General features: G+C 43.7%; 1 protein-coding gene across 1 annotated transcript in view; it reads left to right on the top strand.

Annotated features, from left to right (window-relative positions):
• Positions 1-517: 517 nt before the first annotated feature.
• DAP (death associated protein) overlaps positions 518-16,353 on the top strand; it is a 52,418-nt gene continuing 36,582 nt past the window's right edge. Inside the window, exons 1-2 of the mRNA XM_084260234.1 lie at positions 518-637; positions 6,209-6,305. Of these exons, the coding sequence (XP_084116360.1) occupies positions 583-637; positions 6,209-6,305 (152 nt within the window). The 5' untranslated portion in view covers positions 518-582. The remainder of the gene's footprint in view (positions 638-6,208; positions 6,306-16,353) is intronic.

The following is a 16,353-nucleotide window of genomic DNA, read 5'->3' as shown; positions in this document are numbered from 1 at the left end:
GGAAAAGGAAACGACAGGCTGGCCCCGGCAGCCAGGCAGTTTCGCAACACCCACTTCACGCTCAGCAGTGGCAAAAAAGGGTCACTCCGAATTTAAAAAACAAAACCAACCCAAACCAGCCTCTAGGTAAACAAGCGAGGCTGCGATGGGCTGACAGGGCAGGCGCCGGGCCAAGAACTGGCTGTAACTCCCCGGCAAGCCGCGGGTGGAGGGTCCCGCCGCACCACGACGCGGGATGGCGGACAGGAGAGGGTGGCAGCTGCCCTGGCCCCTGTCCTCCTGCCCCCCGCCCCAACCTCCCCGGAGCCCCGCCCCGGCCTCCCCCTGCGTTCGCGGCAGCCCTGCGGGCGAAGGCGGGTCACGGTTCGCTCCCCCTCCCCCGCTGGCTGGCGGCGGCGGCAGCGCGGGCACGCCTTCGATGGGCGCGTCCTGGCGGCGGCGCCCGGCGGCCACGTTGACAGGGCGGGAGCGGGGCCGCGCCGCTGTACCGTACCGTAGCGCGGGGCAGGCTGGGCGCTTGGCCGTGGCTTGGTGTCGGGGTGCGGGTGCCCAGTGCGGAGCGGGGCCGCTGCCGCAGTAAAAATGTCTTCGCCTCCCCAAGAGAAAGCAGAGACGCGGGCCGGACGCCCTCCTGCTGGTACGGCCGCCGGTTACCGTCTCTCCGCTCTTTCTCTTCCCGCTCCTGGGGACGGGATGGGACGGGGGGCCGGGGCGGCCTGGGCAGCCGCGGGCCGGCGGAGCCGGGGAGGGCCGAGAGCCTCCGGGAGACCCCGGTCGGGCGCTGGTTCCTCGCGAAGTCCCCGGGTTGCCGGCGCCGGTTGCTGCCCGGGGCTGAGGAGGGCGAGGGCGGTGTCGGGCGGGTCCCGCCGCCGCTGCCGGGGGGTGTGAGCCGCGGCTGGTTCCCCCGCGTTCCTCTGCTCGGGCACTGCCGCCTAAAGCAACGTCTGACCCGGCTTTTTGGCCCTGGGGGTTATGCAGGGGTCCCCCTCCTGATCGCTGCCTGCCGCTCCCCCTCTCCCTCAGCTCTCCGTGGCCTCTGGCAGCCTTCCCCCGTAGCGGGGGGAGTCAGTCCCTGCCTTGGATGCTCTGGCTGCTGACGAATCGTCGTCTGGTTTGTGCTGTTTGGCATCTCCAGCTTCTGACCTGGGGGACAGATGGCGTTGTCTTCAGTGGCCCTCACTGTCAGGGCATCCCATCCTCTAAGGGTGGTGAAGGCCTATGAATCCACCACCTGGGATTGATAGAGGTGGGAAGGGAAGAGGAGCAGCACATGTGGCCAAGTGTGAACAGGCAAACTAGAAGTTAATCATACTCTGTGCATCCATTTTGTCTGTGGGTGTTAGGGTGCAAGTGCTAGAGCGGGCTGCAGGCTCCTGGCTTTAACTCTGGAGGCCGGCAGGGTAGGAAACAAGCTGCTTTCTATCTGCTCAGCCAAGAAGCTCCGGCACCTTCCACCCGCTGCTGTGCCCTCACGGGTGGGCAGAGCAGCAAGTGGTCAGGTCGGAGTTGCATTTTGCCTTCAGTGGGGCACTGGCCTCCTGCTGTCCGTAGGCAGCAGCTCCTCTCTACACAGGTGGAGTTCGGTTGCTCGCAGTATCCAAATTGTCTTGTTCCTTCACTCACTGTTGGTTTTTCTCCTTTATTACAGCTTTCTTATAAAAGGGAACTTTGGTCTCTGCAGCAGCAAGCTTTCATGTTTTCTAGTGTATTCCTGGTGGAATAAGTGTTGGGGTTTCAGTCAAAAAATGATGATGTTCTTAATTCACAAATGGTTAGCTTTATATTCAAATCAACTGATGAGATTTAACACTAATTTGAAAACCCTAACTGAATTCTGCCTCCTCTATAAATGAGGACATGAAATTCCTTTCTATAGGTACTAGAAGTGAGAAATAATGGCTTAACTTTGCATTGGCAGGTGGAGTTCAGCAGTACAGTTAAGCCAGTGGCTGAGCACTTGTCCCACTTGTGCAGCCTCCCTTGTCATGGTGTTAGGTCTTACCAGGCCTCCTGGTGAGCTGCTTCAGGAAACTAAACCGAAGCTCCTTTCCCAGTGCTTCCCATAGCTTTCGCTGCAGTTTTCCTATGTGTTGTTAGCCCTCGCTGACTGACTGTGTGCAGTCTGTTAGCTTCCCCTCTGCATTGATCTTTCACAGAGGGGGAAGAAAAAAAAAGGACTTGAAAAGACAAAGGATAATAAAAAGGAAAGAAACCTCAGGCTGGTAACAGGGTACACGAAGCGACTTTGAACTCTTTTCTGAAACTTATGAGGGTCCAAACTTAAGCTTTATTAAATATCCATCTGTCAGTGAGATCAGTGTATCTGAAATATGTTGTTGAGTCCGTTTGTACATCTTGCAGTCCCTCTGAAGAGGTCTGCATAATTAGGCTTCTAGCTGTTCATTTTTTCTAGTAGATACTGTGAAGGAATAAGGCAAAGTGATTGTGTTAATAGTTTATTTCTGAAGCTTTATAGTAGGATTGTGAAAATAGTTATGTGCTCTTTCCTAAATTAAAAAAATATTGCTGTGAGCCAAGGTTTCTGTGAAAGGAAGGTATATAATAACTCTTACTCCGTTCTTGTTTTGTCAGACTCTAATGTATGTTCCCTTTAACTTGCAGAATGGCATATTTTGCTTTTCCCTCTGTCCTGGCTTTTCATACATCTTACCAGTGTAATGGAATCTGTTATACGCTGCATAAGGCATGTATTTTGTGTTAATATTTAATAAGATGCTCAAGGAAAATGAGAAGCTGTTAGAGCTCCTATTTATACTCTGGATTTCTAAAAGTTCCTGTCCGGCTGCTGTGACCAGCAGACGATTTGGGTTGAGTTGTAAGATTTCCCCAAGAAGGACTGCCTCCAGTCCGCAGCCTGGGGAAGCCAGAGCCAGTGCTGAGCTGTGATACTTGGTGCTTAGGTACTTGGTCCTTCCTGTGGCTCGGTGGGGTTGGTTTCAGAATTGAGTCTCAGAAACTGGGAGCAGTCTCAACGATGCACGGTAGTGAGGGGGGAAAAAACAGGGTAAATAGATTGAAGATGTTTGCTGACTCCAGATCATCTTGAATGGGAATTGATTAACACAGTTGTTCAGTGCATTTCCATACCCTGAAGAGGAGCGCAGACTGGCATTCACAGGACAAATGGGGAAACAATGACAGATAATAAACCTCAGCTCTTATCCAGAGGTGGCCCAAGCAGACTTGTGCAGCTGCTTTTCTTGGAGCAGGCTGGCAGATGATCCCCTCTCTATTTCACGCTGTAGAAGCCGGTGGCCTCTCTTGTCTGTCCTGCACTGGGGGAGCCGTTCCTGACCCCCCCCCTCCCCCCCTGCTTTAGCACAGGTCCCACCCAGCCTCTTCTGAGCAACTGCCTCTCTAGGTCCCTCTTCAGCAGGAGGAACTGCATTCTGCCTCATCTCAGCATGATGTCACTGACACAGTCCTTTCCTGGGCACTGATTTCTGGCCATGTTCTGGAAGGTAGTTACCAGCTATTTAAATCCTCTCTGCAGGATTTACTATAAGGAAATCTGACCTGTTATTCTTTTAAGAATTACTGTTAAGTGACAAAATCACTGTGGTAAGCATCTGTCGTATTATATAGTAAATGCTAGGCAAGTAAGAAATAGATGAATCCTCCTAAGTCCCAAGAAAATCTCACAAATGGAGTGGGTTTTACTTTAGCTTGGTGGATGTAATCATTGTTTCTTCTCTCTGTCTAACCCTGAGGTAGTGTAGCTTGGTTGAAACCTTTTGAAAAGGAAAGGCAATTACATTGCCAGGGTATTTCTCTTCTTAAACTGGGTATGAGCAGGCTGTGTCACAGGTGGCAGAGACACACATCAGCTATATGCACACTCTTGATCTCAGAAATGCAAATTGTTACTGCAGTCACTTGCTGGAGTTGTCTTCCAGCTGCACAGTAGCCCTGGGTTAACCAAAGATTGTTCATTTAGGCACAAATGTACTTTAGCTCTCTGTACTGTGCCCGCTGATATTTGTGCAAAAAATCAGATTATTAAAATGATGAAGTTACTGCATTGGTCAGTTACTATTAGGCCTTTTAATTATCTGGTTATTTGCTTTTTAATCACTTTCAATGCTAGATACAGACAAATCTGAGTGTGTCAGATGCATATCTTTGCCAGTGACAGCTAAAGAGAAAAAAAGAGGCTGCTGGCCTGATGATAAACAGTATGAGAGGAGAGGGACTTTTTTAGACTGTTGAAGTTAGCACTTAAGTCTTTGGATATGGTTTTCTTTAGTTTTCTGTTAGATGGTGAAAAACATGGAAGGTGCATGCATTGCTGAGGAGCGCTGCTGGTGACTTGGCAGGTGTTGCTGTGGAGACAGCATCTTCCACAGAAAGGAATTTGAAAGGGAACTAGTAAGGACTGATTGTGCAATGATGTTAAATTTATATATTGATGTAAATAAAACATAGCAATCACTTCAACTGAGCTGTTAGAGCAAGGCAGCACTTGACAGAACACAGAGTGTTTGCTTATGCAAACAAACTTAAATTTCTAAGGAGTTTGCATCAAGAAAAATCAGTAGGAATTTAAATTTTTGTTTCATTTCTATAACTACATGTTTGTTGCTTAACCTTTCTGCCTTTCCTTGTCCCACTTAAAACCTTTCTCACCAATTTCAGTGAGTTGTATGCTGGAGAGAGAACGTAAAATGACTGGTGTTTTGTATTTTGGGTTTGGTTTTTTTTAATGAATGGTAAGGGTACATAGTTTTGGCAGGGTTTAAAAGACATTTTGTTGGTTTAGTCTGTTGATCTCCTGTCTTTAGTTAATGTCATTTATTGAATCAGAAGCTTATCTTTCAAATATCATGCACAGTTTAAGATCTGTTTTAAAAAAATTAAAATCCCAGGGTCAAAGAGCTGTGACTTTCTCCTAGGGCAGTGATGTCACTTTCTCTTCACTGCCTGCCCTCACCTGGACTGTATAATTTATGCCCTGGAGTGTCCTTTCCAGTGCTGACCTGGTTAGGAACTGAGAACTAAACCTGTTTCAGGTGCCAGGGACTGGCACTGAAGCGCTGAGGTGCCCTGGTGTCCCTGTGGCTGGGCAGAGGAGGGCTCTCCTTCCCCAGCCGTGTTGGCAAGCCGCGCCAGCTCCCGCACGGCGCTGCTCTGGTATCCTGCTTGCTCGGGCTGCGACATCTCCAGTGCCAAGGTTGTCCATGGACTTGCTGTGTTGCAGCAGGTTTGTGTTTTGCACAAACCAATGAGCCTGTCAGGGGTTTTATTGACTCCTAACTGCTATAGTGGTTTTCTGATGTGGTTTCTGATGGCAACGTAAGCCATCCAATAGGCTAACGAGATGCGTCCTCTTACCTTATGCTGTCTTGCAAGCGTGTATAGCAATGGTTAAGGCACACATGCACACACACACACAAAGTACAATACTAAAACTGAAAGCAGATCAAGAGCAGCCTGCCTGTTGCTCTGTTTAGTAGCTGCAATGTTAGGCCTGGCTTTGTTCCTATTTTATATTTCACTTTGGAGGGGATACATGATAAACATAAATGGATTTGCTTTCACGTCTTGGTTTATGTTTCAAAGGGATGCTCTCACATTGGCATAATTTCTAATACTAAATCATGACAAGGATTTGAAATATGGTAAATGCTTATGTTTTGCAAAATAAAAAGCTCTGTTCTCAATGCAGTTTGACTCCTATGCTTTGCTTTTTATTGTACCATTGATGAAGTATTTCCTTGTATAAATGCTATTATTATACCTGTAGTTGTTAATGTATAATAAGTGAAGTTCTTCATCCCTTCCTGTTTTATGGGGGTATTTAACACTAACATTTGTGGCCTTTTGCTTAGTGTTAGGCAAGCTGTCACCTCCATTTCTTCTGACTGCTGCAAGTTTACAGGGATGAGGGAAACTTAGAACAGAGTTGAGTTTTCTAAAATGGTATTGGAAGCAGGTGGTAAAATGAGCTGCAGTTTCTCAGGATGAGCAAAGATGGCATGACGTGAAAGAGAAAGGCAGATGCAGTCCTGAAGTAGCTGTTCCTCACACTTTCCATTTTAAGCACTTTATGCCCCTTTTCCAAACTTTGATTACTATTAAACTATTTTTTAAAGCATTATGGGGGGGAAGAAATGGGAAAATCATCCTTACAACATTCTACTCTTATGCTGATTTGACTGAAGTTTGTTGTCTCTAATTTTTGTTCCAGTGAAAGCTGGTGGGATGCGGATTGTGCAGAAACACCCACACAATTCTGATGCCAAAGAAGAAAAAGATAAGGATGACCAAGACTGGGAAACCAGCAGGTGAACATTTTGATTTGTTGCATGTGCTACAGCAAATTTCCATGCCCTTGAACCTTATCACCATTTTTGTTTTCTTTGCAGATAGCCAACCAATGATACAGTTAGTTTTTTATCATAAACTTGATTTAAAGTGGTAGCAAGCTATATGCTCCTTCAAAAGAATTGGGGAATTTGGGAATTTTTGCTATGCTGAACCTCCTTTAAATGATCCTGCCAGGTAAGAGGAGGTTAGAGAAACAAAGTACAGTTAGACATCAGCTATTCTAAAATCTCTGAACGTCACACTGTGCAGAAATACAGAGATTAGGCACATTTGATCACAAGCATTAGGCTGTCAGTCTGCATATGAGGTCATCTTGTTGTGTGCTAGATGATTGATTCTACCCTTTGGCCCGTATTCCTGTCTCTGTGAAGTACTCGACAATATGGTAAAAAGAAATGCTATTAATATTATTTGCTTTTATTTTAGGTGGGAATTTCAGCCATTTAAGTGGTGGAGGATACCAAACCAAACAGTTGTTACCGTAGATTAATGAATCTCCTTAAAACTGCTAGTAGACATGAGAAGCATGGGGGTTCAGTGAGTTGTTGCTTGCTGTATTCCTGTTTATAAAAAAAGCTACATCTTTTTGTGCTGCTTTCCTTGGCTAGCTGCTTTTCTTTGTAGTCAAGTCTATATTTACCTGAAATCCTTAAGTGTACTAGCTTATTGCATGGGTTTGTCCTTGCTGTTTGCTCAAGGCAAAAAAAAAAAAAAAATCAGAGCACTGGTCTTGTGCTTAAGTAGAGTGACTTACACCATGTTTATTTTACACGTAAAGCAATGGCTGTAAGTAGGCATTGTGAAAATGTCTGTGTAAATAAGAACGAACATGTTTGTTTACTAAATCACAGCTTAAATAGGAAACACATTTATGAGAAGGGAAAAGTAATTTTAATTAATATATTCAAATGGAAGGCAGGGGAATTGAATTTTATGCTATTTCTTTATTAAGCAAGTCAGTCACCTTGTATTTCTCTTTAGTGGAACAGAAGTTATAACAGAGCCTGTACTGCAGTCAACCTTTGTCCAAAGGAAGGAATCATATCTTACGGTCAATTTAAACTTTGCCTGGGGATGCATCCTCTTATTTTAGGTGTGGTATATATTTGTTTATTCTTGCCAACCTCATAGTGAAGGTTAAAGAATCCAAATGAGAAGACTTAATATGCCTCTTCACATACACAAGCTTCCATTACCATATACGTAGCTATTCCTTCAAACAAGGTTGTAGTTTTCCCCTCTTGCTCAAACAGTGTAGGGCAAAGTTAAAATTTAACCCTGATGCCTGTGTCAGCTTTAGCAGGTGCTGTGGCTCACTAGAAGCAGATCAGTAGGAGGAAACAGTTGGTACTGAAGGTTGCATGTGTTTTGGAGGCTACTTAGTCACATCTTTTGGATTGAAGGACCAATCCTAGCTGGTGTATGTTAGGTGTTCCCTTGGTCTGCCTGTTCCAGTGTAGCATCATCTGCAGGGAGTCCAGGTCAGGTGCTCTGAGACCAATCCACAGCGCAAAACAATAGAGTGCTAACAAATACACACTATATTAATGTTGTAAAGCTGGTCTGTGAGCAACTTTTATGCTTTAAAGGCAGAGGAGAAAGTTTAATGACCTCTAGAGCTACCTTATTAAATAGGGAATAGTTAGCTGGTCCACCTCATAAAATCCATTCCCACAGCCACCTCATCATTTTATTGTCAAAATATGTGTGTACAGTGTGCTTTTTCACTTTGGTTTTCTGGTAGAGGATCCATTATCAGCCTGTATTAGGCACATGTGCATATAGTTATTCTCCAGCGTGTACATTAATGCAAAACGCATTGGTCTGAACTTTTTATGTCTTTGATTTAATCCTCCTGAGAAAGAAAGCAGCAGGAGGGACGTAGTTAGATGGGAACCAGCATGAATTATAAAACAAAACTCTAAGTCGGTTTACAAGTCTGAGAGAAGTTCTCTTCCTGGTAGGACTGGGAAACCTTTGTGTCTGCGAGGGAAAAGGTTTAATGTGCCTGTTGTTGGCTCCTATGGGAATAGTTTTGCAGCCGGTGGCTGTACAAGCTATAGATGTGAGCAAGAAGTTATTTAACCGTAGACAGAATAAGCAAACTCCACAGGCCATAGTACATGAAGTTGTTGTTGTTGTTTGTCAAAATTAAATTACATTTGCAGCATGTCAGCTGCTTTTGTGCTGGAAGGTGCAGTCCCCTGGAGTTTCTGTGTGTCTGCTCCTGGTGATTCATGGTGCCCTTCTAAAACACTTGGATTCCCGATGCCTGTGGAGGGAGGTTTATCAGAAGGTGGGGGTGGGTTTGTCAGGATGAGTAGAAGAGGCCACTAGCATTCAGTTCTGGTTTCTCCAGCACTGATATATGTATGTCTTGATCGTTGCTAGCTGGTATTTTACGTCCCTTTGCTAAGCAAGTGGACATCTGTGTTTTTCACTTTCCACTCTCACGGCTTTAGGCTTTGCCATTTTAAGGTAGTATCGTTGATATGATGCAATCTCCCTGTTGTTTTCAAAGCCAGAAGAAGCAAACAGACCTTCAGGCAATTATTACCGGGTGATATGGGCAGCTGACAATGATGTGAGAGAAAATGATAAAGCAGAGAAGAGTAATTTGTGCATGCCTTTGAAGGGGAAGGCTAGGATGATTGAGAGATTATTTTAATCTCATTGCAGGCTTAGTTGAGGACAGATTAGTAGAACTGGCAGTAAATTGTGGCAGTAGGTATTGAGCTGTCCTGAGGTGTCCCAGTCTTCCCTGGAAACTCCAGGAATACGTGTCTTCCTCACGATGGCACAGATCTGAGCAGCTGCTCAGCAAGAAAGCTTTCGGCTAGAATCCATGGAAGTACTTGTGGCTTTGCAGACAGCTGGCATTGTTTTTGCAGCGTGCTTGCAGAAAAAGACATTGGGTCAGTGTTTCTAGTCTTAATGTAAACAAAGCCAATCCTGGTAAACACCCCTGAGCTAACTAACTGTGCTGTAATAAAGGTGACTTTAAAGTAACATTCACCATGTACATCTCCTTTGACATTTGTTTTTCTCAGTTATTTAGCAACTTGTAATCCAGTTACTGCAATTTACTCTGCAGAGTATTTTATTCAGTTCTGGTTCCTGAAATAAAGTTGTTATGACAACCTGCCATTTCATGAACTGGTAGACTGACTTGTCATGATGGTGATTTGTGGTCCCTTAAAACAATATATGGTAAGATAATTTTATATGAATTTAAACTTTTCCTACAATGCGGTGCTCAGCCTCGAGCAGTAACAGAAATGATTTTATATATCTGGTATAAATAGAGTTTTACTTGGGGGAACAGCTGGATACGATTATATGGAGAAGACCTGGTGAAAGAAGGGACGAGTTGCATCATTTGATTTAGGTGAATGAAAAAAAGGTGTGTGGCATCCAGAGCCAATGGTGCTGCTGTGGTAAACTTGACTGTGAGGTGGGGCGCTCGGCCTGTGTGTTCTTCAGAACACCAGTGATTTTGATCCTCCTGGTTGGAGATAGGATAAAGGCCAGGTAAACTTCTGATCTATTGCTGACTTTTTTATGTTTCTGTAACTGCTTAAGACTTGTGTAATTTGTTTTTTGTATATAATTGTAGTATTGATTGATTGACAGTCATCTACAGAGGGGTTCTGCACATAGTTTGGCCAGTCCCAAGCACAACTACAGGCTGGGCAGTGAATAATCCATTCACTCTCAATCCGAGAGCAGCCCTGAGGAGAAGGACTTTGGAGTGTTGAATTGATGTAAAGCTCAACATGAGCCATCTATGTGCCCAGAAAGGCAACTGTATCCTGGCCTGCATTAAAAGAAGCGTGACCAGCAGGTCGAGAGGGAGGTGATTCTCCCCCTCTACTCTGCTCCTGTGAGATCCTACCTGGAGTACTAGGGTCAGCTCTGAGGTCCCCAACATAAGGATATCGAGCTGTTGGAGTGAGTCCAGAGGAGGACCATGAAGATGATGAGAGGGCTGGAGCACCTCTTCTACAAAGACAGGCTGAGAGAGTTGGGCTTATTTAGCCAGGAGAAGGCTCCAGGGAGACATTATTGCAGAAAATTGGAGAGGGACTCCTTTATCAGGGAGTGTAGTGATAGGACAAGGGGCTATGGCTTTAAACTAAAAGAGGGTATATTTAAATTGGATATGAGGAAGAAATTTTTTATGGAGACTATGGTGAGGACCTGGCACAGGTGGCCCAAAGAAGCTGGGGCTGCCCCCTCCCTGGTGCTGGGTGGGGCTTTGGGCAACCTAGTCTAATGGAAAGTGTCCCTGCCCATGGCAGGGGGTTGGAACTAGATGATCTTTGAGGTCCTTTCCAATCCAAACCATTCTGTGATTTTATGATTGCTGCTAGCAGGTTGGTGTTTTGTGATGCTAGATGAAGGTGAAACACATAATTAGAGGTAGGGTTATGAATAGAAACTATCATTTTTCAGAATTTTATGTTGTTATAGAAAATATTTGGAATAAGTAGGCTACTCGTAATTCTGGGCTTTATTAGAAGTTTAACTGAGATTTGCAGTATCACACTCCTGTGCCAGCATCTCACTCTAACCATAGTAAATACTCTAGGAAGACAGGTAACTTGAAGTGAAAGCTGCTGGTTCACTTTTGCACAAGAGCTTCATTAACTGTCACTCCAGGCCCACAAGGAGAAGAAACTATAATTATATATCAGCATCTGGATTGAAAACAGTATCTAAAGCAAATATCTGGTTCATCTTGTCTTTTAACAAACAGGGGAAACTGCAAAGGCTTTCACGTCTAAAATTTCTTTCTTCTCTTTTGTTATATTTCTGAAACAAAGTGGATAATTACAGTGATTTAATTACTGAATACAAATGCAGTAGGGTGGTTTCTCAGTGTACAAATGTGAATTGTATATGTTTTGTATCTGAAACATACCTGGAGATTGTGAATCCAACATTAGGTCTGACTTCCCTGCTAGCTCTAGAAAGATCAAACTCTGCAGCCTGGATTTTAATCCAGTTTAGGATGTGGATATTGGTGTTGGTTATATTCGTTGTGCAAAAGAAAAAAGAATATAACTTAGAATGGGGTGACTCAAAGCAAAATCATTCTAAGGAAGCATATGGGTGTCCATATGTCAAAGAGCCAGTCTCAGTACTTATTCAGTTACAAGGTGAAGGAGGAGTTGTCAAAGCTCCCTGTCATCCTTCAGGTATGTCTCTGTGTTACTTGTAAAGTCTGAATATGGTGGTTAAGCTGCAGCTGCTTTCTTTTTGCTTTTTTTTTCAAGGCCAGTGGAAATCTCAGAAAATTTAGGCTGTGGGTATTTACTTTCATTCAAGAGTAAATTTGTTTTTCCTTTCCCATGTTTCACTCTGCTGCAGCTGACAAGACGTAAGCCACAGGCATTATTTCCATTTTCCGTTTGCCTCTGAAGACACTGCTGTCATTGAATCATATGTAATGTTTGCCTTGTGATGACCCTTGTGCCAATGCCTGACAAAATTTAGGAAATAGAAAACACACTATATATACATATATATATATATATACAACTCTTTAGAGCAGGTTTGTATGTTTGTTTACACCCTAACCATGGAAATGCTTGAAATTGTTTCTACTCCTTGTATTCCACTCTGTTTTTTCTGGGGTTTTTAGCTGGGGCAGAAACTGTGGAGTCCAAGTCCCGACCCTTTAACTTGGGGACAGCGGCCCTTCAGCGCAGCCAAGACCTGGGAAATGATGTCTGGTATTCAGCTTGCTTGTGCACAGGTGCTGTGGGAGGTAGTTTGCATCATGGATGAAGGTGTTTAAGTCCAGCTATTTCTAATCCTGTCTGTTGTAAAGACAATGGCTGTTTGACAGAGGGAGATCTTGGGAGTTCTAAGCAAGGGGAAAAAGTGAGATACGTTCAGTGCTGTTTTGAAGTGAGATGCCATTTTATGCTTTACCATATAAAAACTGAAACTTGATTAAATATTTGGGTATAATGGGCATGACTCTTATGAGTGTTTATTAACATCTTTGGCCTCTCATTACTCTGATGTGGAGCTTTGGAGCCAGTTGGCCTTAGAGGGTGAAATGTCTGGGGGAAATGCACTGAAAAAGCAGCCTGGCTGTGAATGCCATGCTTGCAGCTTCTGGGAATGATGCAAACAGCAGCAAGTATTGGGCGTTATCCCACTGCCAAGCTCGAGAATGGTGTGACTCTAACGTGGTTAAATATTCCAGAGGCTAAAAGGTAGTTCTGCTGGCAAAAGAGCTGTAAAAAAATTTGCAACTATGATTTTGTAGTATTATTAAGCAGAGTACAGAACATAGCACAGTGAAGGAAACAGCTGCCTACCTTATCCAAAATATCTTTATTTTCCAAAAAGATTCTGTGCTTAGAGCTGTTTTTTTTCCCCTCCTCTCTCTTATCTTTGTTATTCTGGATTTAAATTCACTTCACAGTTAAGGGAATAGCTTCTTAATAGTATCACACACTTCTCCCTTATGCAGGTAATACTGCCTTCAGAAGCACTTCGTTATTCATCTTTGTGTCTTCATCTTTTGCACAGAGTTTTTGTCATAGCCGGTGCTTGTCTAATAAAGTTTATAGATGCATAATTTGTTTAATTATGAAAACCAACCCCAATATTAGCAATTTTCACATGATTTTCAGGACAATACCTTCTGCAGGTGGCCAGTTGCTTGGAGAAGTAGCACAGTAATTTTCTGTGACCTGTGTAGAATCATGTCAAATGCATGTGTGGTTACAGATTTAACTATAGAGACTAGAATGTGTAATACTGATTTTTTTTTTTAATTCAGAATTACTTTAAGGCGAGAAAAGAGGCTGTGAATGCCTCTGTTTAAGAAGTGAAAATACCCATGAATGTAGGGAATGGAAAAAAAGCTAGATGAGATTATGAATGAAGCTTTCTCATACAGGAAGATGTGAGTCTTTCTGAAATACTGTTTCATGCTTCCAGTATTTCTTGATGATTGAAGTAGTAGGTTGATAAATCCATCAGTGTAAGTGGTAGTTATGATATTATATGGATAGCTCTTTTCATATTCCTGAAGTACTGTGTGCATGTGTGAAAGAACTAAAAGAGATCTGATATTTCCCCTCTGAAAGTGAACAGAAGATACACCATCCAGCTCGGTGAGAGCCGGGTTCAGTCCCAAAGAAGCATATGCTGTCCTATGAAAGTAGCTGGAAAGCAAGAGTCGAATCGTCAGCCAGGCTGGTGTAATAAAAAGATTTTAGAAGAATGAAAGTCTGTAATTTGTATTCTGTGTGATGAGGAAAGTGAGAAAAGCTTAGTCATATGTGAGAGGAAAATGGATGGGAAGGGAGGTAGTATCTTGTGAGTGTGACACCGCTTAGTTAGCATGGCATTCCATGTCTGTATGGAAAAGTAAAGTATCTTAAGCTAATACCTGGGGTAGTGACATCTTTCTGAAGTAGTGGAATGGATGGGATGAAGGTCACTGGGCCAATCTGAAAGCAAAGACAGCATTGAAACAGGTATTACATAGGCATTATAAAGCATAAAAATGTCCAAACCCAAAAGTATAATCAAATGCTTTTCATTATGTCAACTAAGCCCAAATCTGTATTATTTAAATTTTCAACAACGTAGAAGGCATTTCTAAAGCTAAAGGTATGAATTTCTACTAGAAAAAGCTGCCAGAGGACCAGATGCTACTAGTTTATTTAGAATCAAAACCCTATGTTTGAAGTGAAGTCACCATGAGTTGAAAATGAGTAGGAGGTGTGTGAGATTGACACCATGTGTGCCAAGGATGAAGTGGGGACGGGGGGTGGAATCTAGTGTTTCAAGTAGTGCCTTCATCTCTCTTAAGCTGCTTCTCCCTCAGCTACAGCAGGCAATGAACTTTGAAGAAGTTTAATATTAAAATAAACTTTTGAGTTATCATTTGTTAACTGTTACTGGGCCAAATGAGGATATTTCAGTCAGCTACTCCCAGAACACTGATACTAGAATCAGGAGATACACGGGAAATAATTAGACAACACTGAAAACATTTCTTGTATTATCATCAGAGTTTATTTAGTCTGCTGTAGCAGGTGATGGAACTGTTCATTGCAGCGCATTACTTTGTGCCAAAGTGCTTGCTGCAGTAGGTTTGCTACCTTCTGATTTTATTGTTACGATTCAATGATTGCATCTTGGCCACACACATCCTGTTAAATAAATGGCAATTAGTAAAAAATACTTTAGCAGCATTCACACAAATCTCACGTCTTACGAGTTTCAGTTTCTGTGGGGGACACTCCTTAGAATATATATAACACAGTGAACCTGGAGCTGTTAACGTATTTAAAGAGGAGCTGTTTTTGTTTCTGCAGGGTACAGCCAAACTGGTTTGTACTTTTCCCTAATGATCTTGAAACTTTTTTTTTTTCCGGATTGTTAGAGCCATAATTAAATAGTAGGCTAGCTCTCAATTAGGAAGAGACCCATGGCATGCTTCATCTAGCACTCCATATTGCAGTACTGAATCCGACAGCTCTAGAGTCCCAGTGTTTTTAGTTTCATGGTGTCTTTTGTAGCAGGTGGCCTCTGCCTTCCCCAAGTCTCAAAGAATTAATTCGGATTGGGTTCTTGTGGCTTGCTTTGGGATTCTCTCTGGTCTGGGGGGAGGTAGCATTAAGCTTGCAAATGACAACATGCTTGGGGCTCTTACTAGGTTTGGTGTCTTCTCAAATTGTAATTAGACTCTGGGGAACATGACATACTGAGGACTGTGGTTAAGACAGACCACAGAATCATGGAAGTGTAAGGGTTGAAAGAGGCCTCTGGAGACCATCTAGTCCAACCCCCCTGCTAAAGCAGCATCACCTGGGGCAGGTTACACATTATCATGTCCTGGTGGGTTTTGAGTATCTCTGGAGAAGGAGATTCCACAACCTATCTGGGCAGCCCATGCCAGTGCTCCATCACCCTCACAGTGAAGAAGCTTTTCCTTATATTGTGCTGGAACTTCCTGGCTTTGCCCATTGCCCCTTGTCCCATTGCTGGACACCACTGAAAAGAATCTGGCCCCATCATCTAGACATCCACCATTTACCAATGGCCAAGATTCCCTCTCAGTCTTGTCTTCTCCAAGCTAAGCAGCCACAACTCTCTCAGGCTTTGCCTATAGGACAGATGCTCCCGTTTCTTAATTACACTCACAGCCTTCCACTGGACTCTTTCTAGCAGTTCCCTGTCTGTCTTGAACTGAGGAGCCCAGAACTGGACACAGCACTCCAGGTGTGGCCTCAACCAGGGCAGAGTAGAGCAGAAGGAGAACGTCCCTCGACCTGCTGACCACGCTCTCTTTAATGCACCCCTGGATGTCATTGGCCTTCTTGGCCATGAGAACATGTTGCTGGTTAATGGAGAGCTTGCTGTTGATCAGGACTCCCAGGTCCTTCTCAGAGCTGTTTGCCAGCAGGTCGACCCCTAACCTGTACTGGTGCCTGGGGTTATTCCTCACGGGCTGCGAGACTCTACGTGTGCCCTTCTTGAATTTCGTTTCATTCCTCCCCACCCAGCTGTCCAGCCTGTTGCAGTTTCGCTGAATGGCAGCACAGCCTTCTGGTATGTCAGCCATTCCTCCCAGTTTAATATCATCAGAGGCTGGTTTGGGGTGGGGTTTTTTTTGGTACTTTGCAGTGCTGAAAGCTTGTCATTGCTTGCCAAAGTCTACTCTAAGGCCTTTTTTTAACCAGAAAAAAATGCATGTAGAGCTTCAGGTGTTACAGTGGAAGAGCTAGGCCTCATATTGGGACATGGGCTGATAAACTGTGTTTCCTGTTTGGTAGTTGTCAGGATGATTGAGAGTACTTTGTGTTACTTTATGAAAGCTACCATCGCTAGATTTTTTAAAATTTTGGTTTTAATTTGATAATATGAAAGATTTTTCCTAATAAGCAGCTGCATAGCCTGTATTGTATTAGACTTTTGACGTTGTGGGGCACTAATGAATTAAATGAACAGCCCTGTTTAAAACAGTGC

The sequence above is a fragment of the Gallinula chloropus genome, assembly GCF_964237585.1.
Source record: "Gallinula chloropus genome assembly, chromosome: 2".
NCBI classification, from domain to species: domain Eukaryota; kingdom Metazoa; phylum Chordata; class Aves; order Gruiformes; family Rallidae; genus Gallinula; species Gallinula chloropus.
Note: the sequence above shows the minus strand (reverse complement) of the source record. Positions and strands in the feature narration are given on the sequence as shown.